This window comes from Habropoda laboriosa, unplaced genomic scaffold (assembly GCF_001263275.1).
Source record: "Habropoda laboriosa isolate 0110345459 unplaced genomic scaffold, ASM126327v1 scaffold102, whole genome shotgun sequence".
NCBI lineage: Eukaryota > Metazoa > Arthropoda > Insecta > Hymenoptera > Apidae > Habropoda > Habropoda laboriosa.
The window spans coordinates 993,442-1,006,881 of record NW_017100262.1 but is presented as its reverse complement, the minus strand read 5'-3'; the positions used below and the strand labels follow the sequence as shown (position 1 = coordinate 1,006,881).

Sequence of the window (13,440 nt, the reverse complement as noted above, 5' to 3'; positions counted from 1 at the left end):
CAATATTAGTGTAATAGAAAATGTATTCACTATAGAAACACAATTGTTAAATCAATAAATCTTTGTGCATATACATATGGAATTTATAATCAATTAATACATAAAACGCGTGAAAACATTTAATACTTGTTGAATCCAGTATATTTAAAATGTGTCTTTGTCTTGGACCAATAAAATCTGGCAAAACATTTTTAATGAAACGTTTGCAAGGGGATGAGATAGATGATGCAACCCATACTGTTTCTACTAATGGTATAAATCTATTTACAATAAAAAACAACACTGGTGAATTTGATATAATTATTAAAGAAATTGGCGGTAGCATGGCGCCAATATGGAAACATTACTTTGATATGGTGAATTTTCTCAGAAAAAGCTTTAAAAACAAAAAATAAGTGGCAATTTTAAAATCATTGTCAAATAAATTTTTTATATTTTTCGAAATTATTTTATACTCCATAGGTACGGAAGATTATTTACGTAGTAGATGCGAGCAATCTTTGTCAAATAAGTGCGGCAGGTGTATTACTTTACTCTTTGTTAGTTGACCCTAGATTGCGAAATGTAAAAATTGCATTAACATTAAACAAAATGGATCTTTCTTATCGTCAAATGCGCAATGAAACCTTACTTATACTTCAATATTCACGACTGCAAAAAGAAGCTACACAAGAATTGACTATATTTGAAACTAGTGGAATGTCCGGTCAAGGTATTGAAGAATTAAGAAACTGGATATTTGATCCAGCTACTTTAAAATCGGCAATAAATGCAAACAAGTAAAATAAGTGTATAGCTTGAAACGATTTTATCAGAAAGTGAATATTCTTTTATTTACACTCAATAATACAAAGATATAAAGATTCTACGAATGACTTTTCAGTAATCAACACTGACATTATTTTAATATAAATCATTAGCAAAATTTTGTCTGGTTTTCCTGTTCATTATACTCAAAAGTAGAAATACTATCATAAACGAAATTCATTATTTTTAGTATTGAACGTACAAGATGTTCATTTTTATAGATTCATGTCAATTTAATTATTAACTTATACAGCCTTTAACACATTTTCAAGGCATTTAAAAAAAATAGCTTTTGCAGGAATTAGAAGGTTGTCGATCAAGAAGTTCCTGAATTCATCTGAAATAAGTGCTACTTACATAATAAGTGTTATATCATAAAAAATACATTATGTTCGACCTCACAAGTGTTAGAGTACTGGGATAGGTTTGCATATTGAAAGAATAGTATTCAAAGAACAATTTCATCACTTCGTATGAATAATGTATTCTTAAAATAAGTTCAAAAACTTTTTGACCAACTTTCACATGCACATATACAAGTATTTGAATACGAGCTACCATAACAATGTAATCTAAATTAAAGTACAAGAGCACAGGTGTGTATAATGAAAGGTTTTCACAAGAACGCAAAAGAAGGAAAATATACTTTCCTGCTTTCTTGTACTATTAATGATAAATAGATATTTGCATGTACATTTCTTAATTTGTTTTCCAAACATTTAAGATTTTTCTTATCAATCTATCCATCTGTAAGCTTCTCGAAATATAATAAACTATACAAATCAGCCGAGGAACTACGTCTAATGTATTCTTGTAAGATCTTCCACTATTTTTACAAGATCATCCACCGTTGCTTCTTTTCTCATGCCGCTAGGATCGTCGATCTATAAGAAGAAAGTGACTTAAAAGTATGATAAATTATATTATACATACCTAATTTAAGCAAAAAACAATTTATATACCATAACACCAATTGCAACTTCTGCCATTTTATCGGGGCTTAAATCAAGGAAGCTTTCGATTAAATCTCCGTCTATAAAACCTTCGCATTGTTCGATCTTTAATTCGGTATTAAAACTTCTCCAAAAGTTGTGTTCTATTTTACCAACGCTTTTTATTACACTTGTTAATCTATCTTCAAGATGTCTTAAGAATTCATAAAATGTGAATGGGATTTGCGTAACTAAACCAATAGTACCGCTAACTGTTCCGAACAGTACGCAACCTTGTGTAGGTGTACTTGATTCACCTAGATTTTGCATCACCAAAGATCCATGTCGGAAAACGTTAACCATATCACCTAAATGAAATTGACCAACTTCCTGCATTTGTTGTCTTTCATCCTCTGAAGTAGCAGCACTATAATAAATTTTAATTTATTATTGTGTATGACTGATATGCATGCAAGCATAATAAATACTGAATAAATTATATGTCAAAACTCACCTATCTTTTTGACAAACAAATAGATTGAAACAATTTTCAGCACCCAAAAAAGTGTCATCATCTAAAATTTCAACAGCAGTCATCCAATTTGGATTATAATCTCTTGCTATTTCTTCAAAGCAACCTTCCATTGTTTTATATTGTAACAATGTAAGAGATCTCATAAGATCTCCAACTAAAATAAAATCTCCTTTAATTTTTAAATAAAGGGCAATGATATTATTAAAATGACTGCATTCTAATCTGAGTTCTTTTTCGGCTGTCCACTCAAACAAACGAACAGTGCTATTAATACTAGCAAGAAGTTTTCCATTGAACTCAACTAAAGAATAACATGATCCTTTGATTTCTTTTTCAGCAACTTGTGTAAGCTTTCCATCACTCCAATGATATAAAAGTATTCTGCCCATTTTTGGCTCACTTTCATCTGGATTAACAAGCGCAGTTCCAACTACATAATAAGAAGTGGGATCTTCACCCAACTTTGTTGATATTAATGATAATGCATATTCAGTGGGCATTAACATATGTGCATGTAAAACTTCGAAAGTATGTTGATCAATAATGAGTAAATTATGTACCTCAATTTCCTGACTAATGTCACTAGCTGTGTGCCCTGTAGGTTTATTGTGTGATGCAATATGACTGCTGCTAGATGTAGAAGCTGCTTGCGTAGACGCAGAGTGTCTTACAAGGCTAACACCGCTGCTATCTTGGAGATCGACACGCATTGTTATTACTCCAAATGTTTGAGAAGTTTCCTGGTAAGCAATTCGTCTTGGTGATTCTCCAAGAGGAACAGTTCGAATATGCAATTTCTGTATTTCATCGATCGTTCCGATTGTCACTGTGCTATCAGTTGCTAATGCTAAACTATCAGGATATGATTCTGCATTGAGAGAACACATATGATTTACTTCTTTTAAGTTAACATTGCTGAACACTAATTTGTGATTTGACGAATAAATAACAGTAGGCCTATCAGAACATGCAAAAACATTGGTAGTAGACAATGATCTGAAAATTCTTAGAACTGTTGGTTGTGTACCTAAAGTAACTTTCTTTTTATCAGAAAGCATACCGTTTTGTTTATGTAGAGTAAAATAATACATGCTGCCATCTCCAAGAGCACAAAGTAAGTATGTATTACCTTCAAAACATGTCATTAGAATAGATCTAGGTATAATTTCACCCCCAAGTAATTCCTTATTAATTTCTTCTAAAGCAGGCAAAGTTAGGATACGAACAGAAATATCTGTCCATAAACCTACTGCAGCAATTTTTGCTTCAGTATTACCATCCAATGGTGATATATCTAGGCACGCAACTTCATATTGCAAAGTAGCAAATCCTTTTGGTAAAATTTGTCCACAAGAAATTTCCATGTAAAACAAATCATTTCCAGTAGCACAAAGTACTTGTGTACCATTACATGCAACTACACTAATAGTTCTTTTGTTTTCTGGTTCCCATTCAGAAACAACTGTTTTAGTTTCATGTGAAATTAATCTGGCAGATATTGGTGTTATTTGAATAAATAAATCATTTGTAACATTCCCAGTATGGAAAGTTTGTTCATCAGCAACAAAACCTGGAATATCTGTTTCTTCAACTTCTTCTCCATTTAACACCAAAATTCTGGTTTGTCCAACAAAAGATAAGACCAATGTGTTGTCAAAATTACCACCACCAATTTTTAATGCCCACATACCCTTGATACCTGGTAAATCTATGCTTGCATGTTCTTCAATACCTATTCCATTCCTAATAATTCTAAGAGAACCCTCCTTGAAAGCTCCAGAACATGTAACCATTTGCCCCTGACCCTGTCTTTCAAGATCAACTACTGCCATGTCAAGTATTGGTGCCAAGTTAGTAAAAGTTTCCATTGGAACACAATATGAACCATTTTCATCTGCTTTTGTAATTAATTTAACTAACTGTGAATCACCCAACCTACTACCAACAAATATTACTCCATTATCCAAATATGTAATGCATTCTGGTATACTAATTTCTCCTAAGAGTTCAACTTTTAAATCTTTTACAACTTGTGTGCCATCTAGTTTTTTTTCTTGTTCCAAGAATAACATGAATAAATGTCCAGCCATATCTCCTAATAAATATCTAAGTCCTTGATTATCAACTTTAGCATAGCATGTAATTGTACTCAGTTTGATAATTGGAGGCACAACAGCAACATATGTGTTTCCATCATGGTACAATATACTTTCTTGACCTATTATTATTGCACCACAAATAGGAGAGGGCACAGGAATGACTACCATAGCTTCACGTTCTACATTATCCTGTCTCCAAGGAATTTTAACAAATTCTTTGTCCCTTAAGGAAATTTCATGTGTTTTGACATGTCTTCCATTAATATCTTGGTGAATTAAAATCAAGGTAGGATTGGCACATCCATGAAGAAAATTCATATCTTGCACTTGTTGCTCATCCATACGTATTGATGATGCTTTCAATTCTGGGTTATCTTTATCAAGGGGTATAATTTTGAAAAGACCATCATACAATCGAAGACCAATTACACGAGCTTTAGGATCAATTACAGCTTTGATTCCTGTTTCAGAAGCCTTTCCAATACGATCTGCTACATTTCCATGTGCTTTTGTTATAATTTCTATATCTTCTCCTTCTCCAATACATTCCAAAATCATAGCATTATAACGTGTAGTCAAAAGAAACAAAAGATCTTTTTTTTCATGCTGCAGAAATATTATAATTCATTAATAACCAAGAAATTTTATTGTAACTTAAAATTCAAATATTTGAATGGCTGAATCTACAAAAATACTAATATGCTGTTGCATATATTTATATGTATTAATATACATACATAAATGAAAGATAATTAATTCCTTGTAAGTATAAGGTTATATTATTATTAATGAAAATGTTGCAAATATACATTTAACATAATATACGAATTTCATTATACTAAATATAAATGAAAAAGCAGTGAAACAAATAAATAATTGTAAAAGTCATCAAATAAAGATACTAGTATAACCTTACCGGCGGTCTAAAAAATTTAACGACAGCAATTTTTCCGTAAATTCCAACTTCTTTCAATGGTCTTAAACCTTCTGGAGTAACAAGATAAATTTCTAATCGAACATTTTTTGCTAAGATGAGGTTCAAATCCGTAGGTGAAGTGAAATTACCTTCATACATAGGTAAAAAGAAAATAATTGTTTATCTACGTAAATATATAATTTTTTTGCAAAATAATCCTACTTACCTGTCACACATGCGGTGACAGCCGTAGGCTTATGTGCCGTTACTACGTAATGATGAGACATTGCTTTCATAATATTTTATCCGGCAACAACTTTTATAAATTTGTTAACACTTCAAGTACAAGACATAGGTACGACCAAGCGCTGGCCTTGCGTGGTTTTCAATTTCACGCGCCACGAAGTTGGCAACGTTTCACATTGTATTAAGCCTGGTTCACAATAAACACAAGAAATGTTTCAAAATCATTTTTGTAAATGAATACATATTTTTTCTTACATTACTAATTAAGTAATAGTCTCGTTTTAATTAAAAATATATAGAATTATAAATTCACAAATGACGTAAAATTATGTAATCTAGAGTATTCGGTTACAAAAAAGTGGGAATCAATTGCTTAAAACTTTATCACATAAATTCATTTTTCAAAAAATTGCATGTTTCATACATATTAATTCACTTATCATAATTTTTAACAAATAAAAAATCAAACTTTATGTACATTTCAATGTAACTTATTACATTAACAATATATTCATTAAGTTTTTAAGGAGTGCTTAGATTCTATTGTAGTAAAGCTATCCTACAGTCAAACATATTCACATTATCGAAGATATTTTAAACGAATTTCGTTCGCTGTTTGCATCAAATTTCAGGAAAATAATCATAATAAAAGAAAATTTGAAATTTATTAAAAATGTAAAGTGTGAAATATTTTAACATATTATATATTCAGACCATAAACTAACATCTAATTTTATATTTTATATCTGTACAATTTTACAATATCACATAATTTTAACATTAATTTGTATCTTTGTTTATACCTAGTGTCATAATTTATTAGTTGATGGTCTGTGAACCCCAAATTTACACATTCTGTATTATCAAATGGCAGTTCATCAAAAACAGGCTATTAAAAAATAATTACTCCAACTGCATCAAAATTAGTACCAAATGAAGATGAAATAATATTATAGAATTTTTGGAACTTTTTCGAACTTTTTCGAACTTTTATAGAATTTTCAACTTTTGGAAATTTTACCAAGCACATAATAATCTAGCCTGCACATGTTTAAGTTTTAATCTTCCATAAGATTAGGTACGTATTTCCTACTTCATTACATATTCAAGTTTACACAAAACAGTCTTAAATGAAATATGGGAAGTAAATTATAAGAGCACATTCAAAGATAATCTAAGGTTACATATCTGTTATCAGGAAAAGGATCTTGTGTTGCATAAGTGCAACATAGTTGTTTCAAACCAGTCTTGCTTCCTAAATTGGTAGGATTAAAGCAAATATGCAGGACCAATGATGTATTTAATACAACTTGTACGTTAATTTTTAAAACATTGAATAGACTTTTTATATAAAAACAGCTCTTTATAATTTATGTTGGGAGACCGTCAATCTTTTGAATGGCTACATGGCCATTAGAAAGATTAACTGGGATCATAGATGCCTTGGAACTCTCACTTGCTACTATCACTGAGTTATCACAACTATCACTTTTACTATCAGTACTGGACACAGAACTGTCTTTCCTCTGACTACTCTCATGTCTAGGAGTATATCCCATATGTTCTGGAGAAGAGCTGGAATTTGAATGGACACAACAACATCTGCTCCTATTTCCATTACTTGTACTATCACTATCGCTCTCGCTATCAACACTTGAAACTGGCCAACCATCTCTCTGAGCCCTTAATGACTCATTTTCTTGTTTTAATTGTTCATTTTGTTGCATTAAATCATCAATCCGTTGTTGGCAAATTTTTAATTTTTTTGCTGATTCTGAATCTGTACTACTGCTTTTACTTTCCAAGTCTCGTTCCTCTGTTTGATGAAAATTTTTACCACGTAATCGTTTTGTTAATAAATCTACTTTTGCTTCTAACTGTAGATATTCCTGTATCAATTCTGTTTTACTTAATGTACTTAATCTTTCAGCATGAAGGTCTTCGTATGCAGTTGAGAATTCCTTTGTCAAGAATTCTTCTTCATCCTCTGGAGAGGAATAAAAATAATCTTCATCAGAGTCAACACTGAAACTAGAATCTCTGGTACGAGAAGGAGCTGATGGTTTTTGAAATGTAGTAGGTACTTCTGATGATGCAGCTTCTGAAAGCTTTTGGTCAAGGTCTGGAAGATCACTGTGATCATCCATAAGAAATTGTGTAGTGTTGTATGGTGCTGGAGGCTGTCTACCAGTTTTTGCTAATCGACCTCTAGATCTATATCGTAGCTGTTGTTGGTATGATAACTGTTGTTTTGAATATGGTTTTAATTTTCTATGCTTAGGTTTACCTCTACGAGTCTTTCTTTTTTTCGCTGCAATATCAATTCCATCCTCATGTTGACCACCTTCCTGATCTCCACTACCACTTCCACTTTCAAATTTTCCAGATTTTTTTACTAATAATTTTGAACACTGAAACATAAAAATAATTACGTTAATCTTCAATATATTTAAAGTGGCATTATATATTATACAACGTAAATCAATTTCCCTAATATATTATTTTTGTTTAATTACGATAAAGATTACTACGATTAATTTCAACTGAAATAGTATTCAATTTTGGTATAACAATAAATTTATGAAACTACATTAACGATTAATTTAAAATATTTCAATTTTCATGCGGAATAATATTTGTAAACGTTCAAAATAAAGCAGACATCTTACGGTTTTCCCATTCATATAGTCATTTTTGTTTATATTTTCTCCAGTAGAGAGCGACACTTGTTTCGAAGCGGGTAACGATGACGCCGCAGGCGTCGGCTCTGCTCGTACGCCCTTCACGTCACGTACTTCATCAATGCCGCCCGACACTTTCTCCATTACCGTTTTGACATCATGATTCTCCATATTCGTAATATTGACCAGAATTCGACGATTTGCAGTGATACAAGCACTCATTACCGGTTAACAACACTACTTCATCCACCGATACCTTCTACTCCGGTTCTACGAACCGTACGCCTTCACCGCAAACAGCGACTGAATCGCCATGTTTGATTTGTCCGTGATTCCGTGCGATAGCGAAGCGCGACGTGCTAACGTTTTGGAGGAGTAGGGAGATTTGTTCAGAAAAGGTGGGGTGAACGCATTTGTCCCCACCGAATCCCCCACCATTCTCGTTTATCCTTCAGGCACTGCTCCCTGAAAGTTTATGGCGACTCTTCTCTTGCACAGTGCACCCTTACACTGTTAATTTAATGTTTATTACATAGAGCAAACGAGAAGAACGATAAGCGTACGACAAGTCTATTCTATTGCTAATATGTTTTAAGTATCTGGTGGATTTGTAATCTGTTCAATGTATGTTTAACGTTTCACACATAATAAAATTTATATCGAATCGATGGGATCGCAAGTTTCCAATCGATGATCCTATTGTATAAATGAAAGCAATATTGTAGTTTCAATCACAATTTAGGAGAAACATTAATTTCTTCACATCAATTTCACGATGTTACTTGTGACTCTTTACTCGTGCTCGAAGTACAATACTCACATTACTTGATATGTTTTCTGTACATACATCTGTGCTACTGTACTTCGCTAAATAGAAATCTTTAGTTCTAGCAGTGCTTGATCGAGTCGGGCAAAGTCGGCTTGTAAATCGTAAATAGAAAGTGGTTGTCTTTTACACGGAGTTACTGGCACTTAATTAGGAGTAATGTTTCTGCTACTTTTATAACGAAACGTATAACAGAGTTCGTATCGTTGCAGGTTGTCTGTAAATATTTTTTTATAATACATACGTTCCAAACGATAAATCTTCCTGTTTTTCTAATGCGACGCAGTTTCAGTGTTTGTTGTTGACGCGTTTACCGCGACTAATTTCGGAAATGTCTTTTTAACATAAACTTTTAACGAATGGAACAAATTTTGTTCCATCCATTGAACGTATTCTTCGCGTTATAAATATCATTACAACTATTTTCTCGATTTTATTGCTTACATAAGATGACAAAGTGGAACATACGTATTTACGAACTCTCAGTTCATTAGAAGTCAATTGTTAAAAGTGAACGATAATTTTCTTTTAATGTTATCTACTATTAAAAGTAGAAATTCAATTGAAGTAGCGTGAAAGTTCATAATACGTATGTACATATAAGTATGACTTAGACAGAAAACAGAGAAGAGGTAAAATAATGTAACTAAATTGTTTTCTAAACAGAAGTACACTGTTCGACGCGATACATATATGCGACCTACTTTACACACAGTTACATATAATTATATTATGGCTTATTATACCCACTCAATTTCATATTCGCAATTGGATAGTTACACGAGATTTCCTTTCACACGTATCATGGTCAATAATTTTCGTTTTAATTTCGAATTCACGTCGTCATAATCTCGTTCTCTATCTCCGTTTTCGTATTTCTAAAGTGAAAAAAAGCCTTAAAACGATACGAATACGTCGAATTACCGTGTAATCTCTCTATAGTTCAGAACTACGTTATTTTCATAGAATATTTTCATCAATTCTCGATGAAATTCTAATAGTCTCTCAGCTGGGCTGTTAACTGTGGTTCGCGTAATATCACGCTACAGGTTATACGGTGAAATTAGTAATGGTGGAGCACAGCGGGTAGCAAGTATCAAGCGTAGAAATATATTTAGCAATGTTAATTTGATGAGATATCCGCTCCAGTGAAACGACGTTTTACCGATTACATACTTGCTACGAGCGTAGCCGAGAAATAACGAGAAGCTTTTCGCACTTACAGAGAGCAGAGAGAATGCTTATGTTATAAACGATTTCCCTTGCTCGTTCAATGCGCGTATCGATCGTCACGTATACATATTTGCTGTTATGCGATTCGGAATAATGAGCTTTTACGCTTTGAGAACGGAAATGGACAGAATGTTTACTAACGATTCGCCTCTCTTTCTGTTACGCTCGATAGAAATATCAATCATAACTAATACTTCCTTCTATTACGTAACACAAAATAATAAAATTTTGTGCCTTGACCAACGAAAAAGCACACACGATTCGTATATTTTTTATGCAAATATTGATTTTGGTCGTACATTGGTAAGTTTTACCTGTACGAACCTGTTTTACCGTTTTAAGGACAATTGAGAAAGAATGCTTAGGAAATAAGGTCTTCTTTATCGTTCGATGCAAACGTTAATCGCATTGTATGCAATTGAGACGAAATTTTTTTTTGTTCTCGTATAAACAGATGATGTAAAGTGAATTAGTCATGATCAGAATGAAAATAAAGAAGATCCCAAACGTTCGTCGCAATTTGTTACACGTAATATATTTTTCTTACATGGAAATAAAAAGTGCATTGGCAATTTAGAGATGACCTTGATTATTGTTTTATCCATTACGTACTTTAACACATAATTTTTTGGATGCATGTTATCGCGGTATTCTTGCACCTTTCAAGGTGATTGCATTCAATAACTGCGACCGCTCAAACAGATAATATATTACTTAACGAAGATTAAGTTTCTAATAAAATACCAAAATTTTTTAACCCAATTGTTTCACCTTGTCCGTATTACTTCGACATTTTAGTATCAAAACTTTTTGCATGGAATAAATAATTAAGGGCTATCAAAGTATTAATTCAAATGACAACGATAAATTATTTACATTATATACAAGGGAGTACATGTAATACAATGATATGTACCACCAATTCAAGAAGGGAATAACATACGTGACTAGCGTAACTATAAATACGTCCTCTATGTAGGAGACTCCTGTGCCTTCTTTAGGACTTTTTTCTTGAAATGTAAATTCTTTATGCTCGAATTGGTCACGCACATACTGTTTGTACATATTTTGCGCTTGAATTGGTTACTCGGTGGATATAAACATTTACACATACATACACGCACGTGTGTATAATAATGCCTCCAAATATGAAGTATTAAGTTATAATACATACATACATGATTGACAGATTACCGTCATTGTATGTATCAAATGGCTGTCGTTATACAAGGAAACAGAAACATATTCTCTATTCTACTCTGTAAACGTTTAAAAAGAGCTTTGTGATGAAATTTTTATCAATATTCTTGCGTAATGTTTGAACTGTGATATCAAGAAACAGTAGGAACTGAAAATCATGAATGCAGAAATAAAGGACCAAGGAATTAATAGGGAAAAAACACGGGAGATTATTGACTTGGCTTGCCGCATAACGCAATCTGCGTAGTACTTCTCCAGAGTATGTTGGATATACATAAATGCGCCTCTTCTATACACTATCTTCATCCCAAACCTACTTTCTGGCGGAGCTCTCTCGATGTAAATGCATTCTAGTGTAAGAAACGCGAAGCGTTTCGTAGCTAATCGTGAATCGCATGTCACAGTGTTGGGCGAACTGTGGAGCTCACCGTTCGTTCCTTTTCAATCTCAACTGAAATGCACTTCTTTACCTTCTTGTACTTCGTAACTCAATTTCAACTTACGTAATTGTAATTGCAAGAAGATACCAAGCATGACACAAATTTTATGCGTGCAATTCGATTTGACGAGATTATCCTAAGGTACATAACTCTCGATTACCTTTCGTTAGCTCTAATCATTTTACGGGAATTGTTTGTTCAAATAACAAAATATACTAGAAGTAGAAATAATATAATGGTTTATGAATTTTGTATTACTTATGTTAGCAATTTACTTTTAAGGTATCGAATTTAACAAAACATACTTTTTTATTTCATAGACATAAAAATAATGTTAATTTTACATTAAACAATTTAAAATGTAATACTATTTTTAGAAAGCAGATTATGGAAAAAATTATTGTTTCTTATGTAATATACGTGCACCGTATATACATTACTCATAACAGGTAGCAGGTCAACAACCAGTTAGTTGAACAACGATAATGAAATATAATTAAACGCGTTAAGAATGCAAGCCTTACGAAAATGATGTTTTTCGTATGCTGCATATTAAAAGGTTTCACGTGATTCGTAAAATGTAATGTAAAATAAAAAATAACGTCACTGATATAAGTTTACAAAAACTTTATCGTATAGATCGTAAAAGTTCTTGTAATGCAGTAAGCTCTTAAATGGAATGATTTTCAAAAACAGAATATCTGTCAAAATAAGGTATAATCTTTTGATTTTTATTAAAGCACTAAGTTCCTCCTTTTTATGCTTGATATGTTTAATATTCAAAGTCGTAATTAAGGAGTAAAAGTCGATGTTCTATAACGTACGTAATACATGCATTAATAATGTTGCGTATTCTAAAAGGTAGTTCATAGGCTGATACAACAGTAATTGTCAATAAAAAATTTAATATAAGTTATTAATCCAATACAACTTCAACGTGAAAATTTAGCTTAGCCGATAATTTTTTAAGTTCATAATATGCACAAGTATTTTACCAAAAATGGTTAACAATGTTGTATACCTTTTTCTTACTACCTAAAGTTGTATATAATCACACTTAAGCAACACTTACTGAATATAAATGTTCGGTAGTTTCTCTCTCTCTAAAGATTTGCTTTAAAAGTTGTATCAAGGTAACAGCGAATGATGAAAATCAGGTCCAATAGTTAGCATTTACGCGCGCGCGCGCAACCATATACTGTATAGTATATACGATTCAACACAATGATGAACACGCAGCTTGCATACATGACGTACGCACGTGGCTATCTTTTCTATCTATAGGAAGTACATGAAAACACGTGGTATGGAATCCAATTTGGTATAATTAACAGAAGGCCCAAAATTTATCATTGCATAAATATGAATTGTTTGTCAAATTAAAATTATATATACATATACGATTTTCATTAATAGTTGTACTTTTTATTAATACATATTTACTTATACCATTTCTTGCATCATTTTGTACATTATATTTTTTTAGTAATACAAAAAATATAAAAGAAAAATGTAGAAAATTATT

The 13,440-nt window shown here is 32.0% G+C and overlaps 3 protein-coding genes across 4 annotated transcripts; 1 reads left to right on the top strand and 2 right to left on the bottom strand.

Moving 5' to 3' along the window:
- The first annotated feature begins 149 nt into the window (after nucleotides 1–149).
- On the top strand, nucleotides 150–783 carry LOC108572989 (ADP-ribosylation factor-like protein 16). Its single transcript, XM_017935338.1, has 2 exons — nucleotides 150–356; nucleotides 463–783. Exons 1-2 carry the CDS (start codon nucleotides 150–152, stop codon nucleotides 781–783), a joined length of 528 nt encoding a protein of 175 aa, XP_017790827.1.
- An 817-nt stretch (nucleotides 784–1,600) lies between these two features.
- Nucleotides 1,601–5,587, bottom strand: LOC108572918 (DNA damage-binding protein 1). 2 transcript variants are annotated; one of them, XM_017935256.1, is made up of 5 exons: nucleotides 5,516–5,587; nucleotides 5,290–5,438; nucleotides 2,254–4,979; nucleotides 1,770–2,166; nucleotides 1,601–1,691 (listed from the first exon to the last, which is right to left on the bottom strand). In XM_017935256.1, exons 1-5 carry the CDS (start codon nucleotides 5,583–5,585, stop codon nucleotides 1,608–1,610), a joined length of 3,426 nt encoding a protein of 1,141 aa, XP_017790745.1. In that variant the 5' UTR covers nucleotides 5,586–5,587; the 3' UTR covers nucleotides 1,601–1,607. The 2 variants fall into 2 exon arrangements, with proteins under 2 accessions (XP_017790745.1, XP_017790746.1); XM_017935257.1 differs by having other exon boundaries at nucleotides 1,608–1,677; nucleotides 1,759–2,166.
- A 1,318-nt stretch (nucleotides 5,588–6,905) lies between these two features.
- LOC108572944 (protein HEXIM) lies at nucleotides 6,906–8,520 on the bottom strand. Its single transcript, XM_017935291.1, has 2 exons — nucleotides 8,205–8,520; nucleotides 6,906–7,946 (listed from the first exon to the last, which is right to left on the bottom strand). Exons 1-2 carry the CDS (start codon nucleotides 8,436–8,438, stop codon nucleotides 6,906–6,908), a joined length of 1,275 nt encoding a protein of 424 aa, XP_017790780.1. The 5' UTR covers nucleotides 8,439–8,520.
- Between the last annotated feature and the right edge of the window lie 4,920 nt (nucleotides 8,521–13,440).

Bases quoted from the DNA above. Each gene is read 5' to 3' on its own strand.
- LOC108572918 (XM_017935256.1), bottom strand. From the start codon at position 5,585: ATGAAAGCAATGTCTCATCATTACGTAGTAACGGCACATAAGCCTACG. The intron at 5,439-5,515 runs GTAAGTAGGATT...CTATGTATGAAG, and splicing joins TGTCACCGCATGTGTGACAG to GTAATTTCACTTCACCTACG. The intron at 4,980-5,289 runs GTAAGGTTATAC...ATATTTCTGCAG, and splicing joins TTAAATTTTTTAGACCGCCG to CATGAAAAAAAAGATCTTTT.
- LOC108572944 (XM_017935291.1), bottom strand. From the start codon at position 8,438: ATGAGTGCTTGTATCACTGCAAATCGTCGAATTCTGGTCAATATTACG. The intron at 7,947-8,204 runs GTAAGATGTCTG...TTTATGTTTCAG, and splicing joins ACTATATGAATGGGAAAACC to TGTTCAAAATTATTAGTAAA.
- LOC108572989 (XM_017935338.1), top strand. From the start codon at position 150: ATGTGTCTTTGTCTTGGACCAATAAAATCTGGCAAAACATTTTTAATG. The intron at 357-462 runs GTGAATTTTCTC...TATACTCCATAG, and splicing joins GGAAACATTACTTTGATATG to GTACGGAAGATTATTTACGT.